The 4,406-nt window shown below is 43.1% G+C and overlaps 2 protein-coding genes across 2 annotated transcripts; both read left to right on the top strand.

Annotated features, from left to right (window-relative positions):
• Window positions 1-1,629: 1,629 nt before the first annotated feature.
• Window positions 1,630-2,066, top strand: VTP01DRAFT_8697 (uncharacterized protein; the record flags this gene model as incomplete). Its single annotated transcript, XM_069387846.1, has 2 exons — window positions 1,630-1,689; window positions 1,866-2,066. The coding sequence occupies 2 exons, from the start codon at window positions 1,630-1,632 to the stop codon at window positions 2,064-2,066; spliced, it is 261 nt and encodes an 86-aa protein (XP_069241575.1).
• Window positions 2,067-2,101: 35 nt separating this feature from the next.
• Window positions 2,102-3,154, top strand: VTP01DRAFT_8696 (uncharacterized protein; the record flags this gene model as incomplete). The annotated part of the gene is made up of 2 exons (XM_069387845.1): window positions 2,102-2,369; window positions 2,427-3,154. The coding sequence occupies 2 exons, from the start codon at window positions 2,102-2,104 to the stop codon at window positions 3,152-3,154; spliced, it is 996 nt and encodes a 331-aa protein (XP_069241574.1).
• Between the last annotated feature and the right edge of the window lie 1,252 nt (window positions 3,155-4,406).

The raw sequence follows: 4,406 nt of genomic DNA, 5'->3' as shown, positions 1-4,406 counted from the left end.
TCACGTATGGATAATACAAAACCTCTTTTTTTATCACTTTCGACAAGTGTCAGGCGATACGAGCTAAGTCCAGACAACCAGCTGACACCAAAAATTCTTGAGGCGGCGAACTGTGACAAAAGTGGATTGTAAAGGTTAGATACGGCATTCAGAGTCGTTTTTTAACCATCCCTCGAAAAGAGGCCGCATCTTTATCGTTTGCTTTCGATTTTTATATTTCTTTATCTATATTGTACAATAAATGCATTGATCCGATGAATGTAGGAAAGTCTTGAAGATGGTTGTATGTATTGATTCTTATTCGTAATCTTCCCTTGGGAAAAGGTCCTTTCGTATGCTTTTTTTTCGGTAAGATGTTTCATTTACTGTAGCTATAGAATAAAGAGAAACCAGGACATTCAAGCGCCAAGCGGTTTAGTGACTTTTGTCTGAGGAAAGCGCCAATAACAATGTTTTAGGTTGCTAAGCGCAAAGAGATTTTTCAGAAGTGCAAATGAGTCATCCCAACAAAGAGAACTCCCAAAGCTTGTTGATAACAATTGTTTGCTGTCTTTTTGGCTTACTAAAGAAAAACACACACACACATATGGGGAGGGCATTATCCAAGATTTTTGATTTACCAATCTGCGCTTTGCATTTAGATATTGGAAGTAGAAATCCCATGTTGTTGATTGCGAGAAGGAATACGGTATTTGATTGACTAATTGCTGCCGCAGCATTGGAAAGCAATGGCGGCACAGTAGAGGCATTACCTTGTTTGCTTGATTATCGATGATTTGCTTGCCAATTTTGGATCGGTGCCCGTTCTACATCAGGTAGACGGACGGACGGACGGAATTGGTGTTTTGTCCGTGTATAGCAGCTATAAAGCCCACTCCGGCCCGGCATAAAGTTTTGAGTAACTTGTTGAGCCATGTAGACTAGTTCTCCTGATTGGATAGCCCGCCTCGCTGCTTTACAGAAAATATCCAATGACAAATCTTGGAGTATTTACCACGCATTCACACGCAGGAAATACCTGGTAACTTATACTTTTGATACTGACAAAAGTTTAGCATATCTTATCAATTGCGTGCTATGTGAGGTATTGTCTTCATTCATCTATTACCTAGCAAAGATAGTAGGCGACGAGCTTGCCAAAGTATTATCCAGTGTGATGTGAAGAGAAGAGCATGATATAGAGATAGAAAAAATGACATGATGTGAGATCGATCGTGGAAAATTACCATGGAGATCCGTTGTGGGTGGAAGAAGCATAACGCCATTCAGAGCTAATCAGGTTAGAGAGCGATGATTCAAAACAAAGATGGATACAATATCGCAACAAGTGCTGACGTATGTACATCTTTAAAAGACACATTAGCAGGCGAGGCGCTGTTCTCATTTGTCACGTTTGCTTTATTTAGAAAAAGCTGCGCAGATGATGAGATCGAGGCGAAGAAGCAGCAGCAGCAGCGGCATCATCATCACTGCGGTGGTGAACCAGATACTTGAATACATAGGTCCTCTGGCAAAGCAGGGATGAGTCAGTTAGAGAGATTATTGACTCAGTACCACTACGATTTTCAAAGATCGATCCGGGATTGCACCTTTTTGACGAGATCCGGAGATTGGTGGGATTGGTGTGGCATGACAAATGACCGCAGCCCATCGGAAGCCCAAAATTTTTCAATACGGAAATTGGCTGGTGTGAGTCACTGTCCAGCAGCCCCGTCCCCTCCGTCGCTTAGATTTTTTCCTTGTTTCTTCTTTTTTCCCTCGCTTATAAAACCGCTCCCCCTTTTCCTTTTTGCTTAACTAATCCTCTCTCTTAACAACAACAACTACGACTCTTTCTATTTGTAACCAATAATCCTCAAACGCAGCACTACCTAACAGTTTTCGACTTAAACCATCGCCCTTATCATGATTTTCGCCATTATTGCATCCGACTTTTAAACAAGGGTTCAGGAAGAAGAGAAGGCTATCTAATAAACGCACGACGACGAATATATCATTTGGAAAGCCTTATCCCAGTAACTGAACCAAGAAACCACCTTTACCATAAGAAGCACAATCACCGATAGAGCCTTATTTGAACGGCTTGCCAAGCACCAATCCTATGATTAACTCCTACAACCACGTAACAGCAGCACCGCAGCCGGCAGTCACGCTCCCAAAGGCAACCACTGCTGCGCATCCGATTGGTACGCACGAGCTCACCCATAAATACCCCCATCCTCGCCCAGCCTTGCTCTCGTTTCTGCTACATTCGATGGCAACTGTCGACTACCATGGCATACAACAACAACAACCTCTCCCTCAACCCAAACCGTCATCTCCTACAGCTTATCACGAGCAGCAAAGGGCTTATGTGAACGCTCTAGTTGGTAAGCTTCTTCTGTCGCAGCCCTGGTTACACAACCAATTCCTAACTCCTGGGTTAGACGTTACAGTCCAAGCGATCGCTTCCATCTGGCCCAATGCCACCAATGCTCCCTCAAACGGCAACCGCCCTATTGTAAACCTCAGCACTTTTCTTCACCACATTCTCAAACATTCGCGTACCACACATTCCACGTTACAGCTTGCCATCTTTTATCTCTTCCGCATCAGACCGAGAGTACTCGAACGCAAACACGACGACGTGTACATATCCTGCGGACGCCGCATGTTCTTGGCTGCCCTCATTTGTGCACACAAGTTCCTCCAGGATAAGACCTACAAGAACTCTGCGTGGAGCAAAGTCAGTGGTCTCAGTGTAGCCGAAGTCAATCATGCCGAGAAAGTCATGCTCCAGCTGTTGGATTGGTCGCTGTTTGTCAAGAAAGATACATACGATCAATGGATCCTAATGCTCCAAAGTCACCTCAAGTATCGCCTGCCCACTGTCTCCGTTGCCCCGACGACGACGACGACGGCCGCCGCCGCCTGCCCTGAGGATCCTGTCCAAGTCCAGTGGCAGCGCAAGGTTGTCACGCGCGTTGATCTTGGCATGCCTACGCCTGTTGAAGAGCTCGGTCACATTAAGCAATCTTCCTTGCCTTGCGTGGCCGTCGACGTTGCAAACAACTCTGGTCTATTGTCTCCTCCAAATGAACGCAAGCGCAGAGCATCTCACGACGACAACGACAGTGTGCCAGCTGCGGTCAAGAGGCGCCTTGGGAACGAATAGCATCCACTGTATTTACACTTCCCATTCTTCTTTGTACATGTTTCTTCAAATATACTTATAATCTAAAAGCAATTCATAATATCGATTTCTACTTTATTCGAGATTTTCAGTTACAAAATGCGTTGCTTGTGGGTGTTATCTACGAAAATATATCGCCACCGTTATGAGATAATTCCATACGCTACTTTGCTTCTTGGAAGTCAACTTGTATTCCAGGATTGAAACTATCCTGCTTGCGCAGAAAGCTTTGCACCGAAATTACTGCACTCCATACGCTCCTTTGGCAAATCAAGAAGTTGATGGAAGAATGCATACCTGAATAAGACAAGGCCGTTTATTCCATCCTTCAAAGGACCATCTCCCACTTCGCCTCTTACACCTTCTTTTTACCCGCAAAAATACCGACGGCGATTTTAAACTATTCTCCTTGCGTTCATTGCATTCTCGTTCATTTCTTCAGTAATATTCCTTTATATCCATGAATTATGTTCCTAGCATTTTTCAAATTTCTGTTCTTTATATTTCTTTTCACTCTGTACATATGATTTCTTTCATGCTTTATGTAATATATCATGTAGATCATTGTTCCTTTTGGCCATTGCAACTTGGATCGTTTGCGATTGTCACTTTGGTATGTACATGATTGCAAGTACGTTTTCAAAAGTCTTCTTTTGCAGACTTTTGATCTTTACATCATTTCCTGCCGGGATTTTTCAGTCTTCCTTTGCCTTTTCCAGCCAGTATTTCCTTTTTTTCTTGTTCGTATAGATGAGTAAGTGACTATTGAAAATGAATCTTGAACGACCCCCAAGATAGCAATGAATCCCCCGGTCAAGTTTTTTTTTTGGCTTTGCACATTTCATTCGATTTTTCATGTATATTTTATTCGGCTCACTTACGAGCGGCCTTATAAAATGCAGGATTTCCTAATAATTTGCGCTAGTGGAGACATTGTTTTGCGCTGTGCTCTTACTGATTTTGCGCCAATAGCAGCCCATTTTAGAATTACTGTAAAAAAATAGACATAAAATGGTTATTCCCGGATACATATTTATAAGAAGCGTCCCCAGCTTTGCGCTTAGAAATGCATTTGGAACCTTTTAGAAAACGCTTCTAGGAGAGGCCATTGGCTCAATTTGAGCATGACAATGAGATGTTGACCACTACGGTTTATCAAATAGGAATCACCCTTTAGCTTCGTACTGCGTTCAGTTCTGTGCAACTTTGCAACAATGTTTTGCCATCAACGTCT

The sequence above is a fragment of the Rhizomucor pusillus genome (genome assembly GCF_041956525.1).
Source record: "Rhizomucor pusillus strain CBS 183.67 unplaced genomic scaffold VTP01scaffold_5, whole genome shotgun sequence".
In the NCBI taxonomy this organism is placed as follows: domain Eukaryota; kingdom Fungi; phylum Mucoromycota; class Mucoromycetes; order Mucorales; family Lichtheimiaceae; genus Rhizomucor; species Rhizomucor pusillus.
This window is presented reverse-complemented; position numbering and strand designations above follow the sequence as displayed.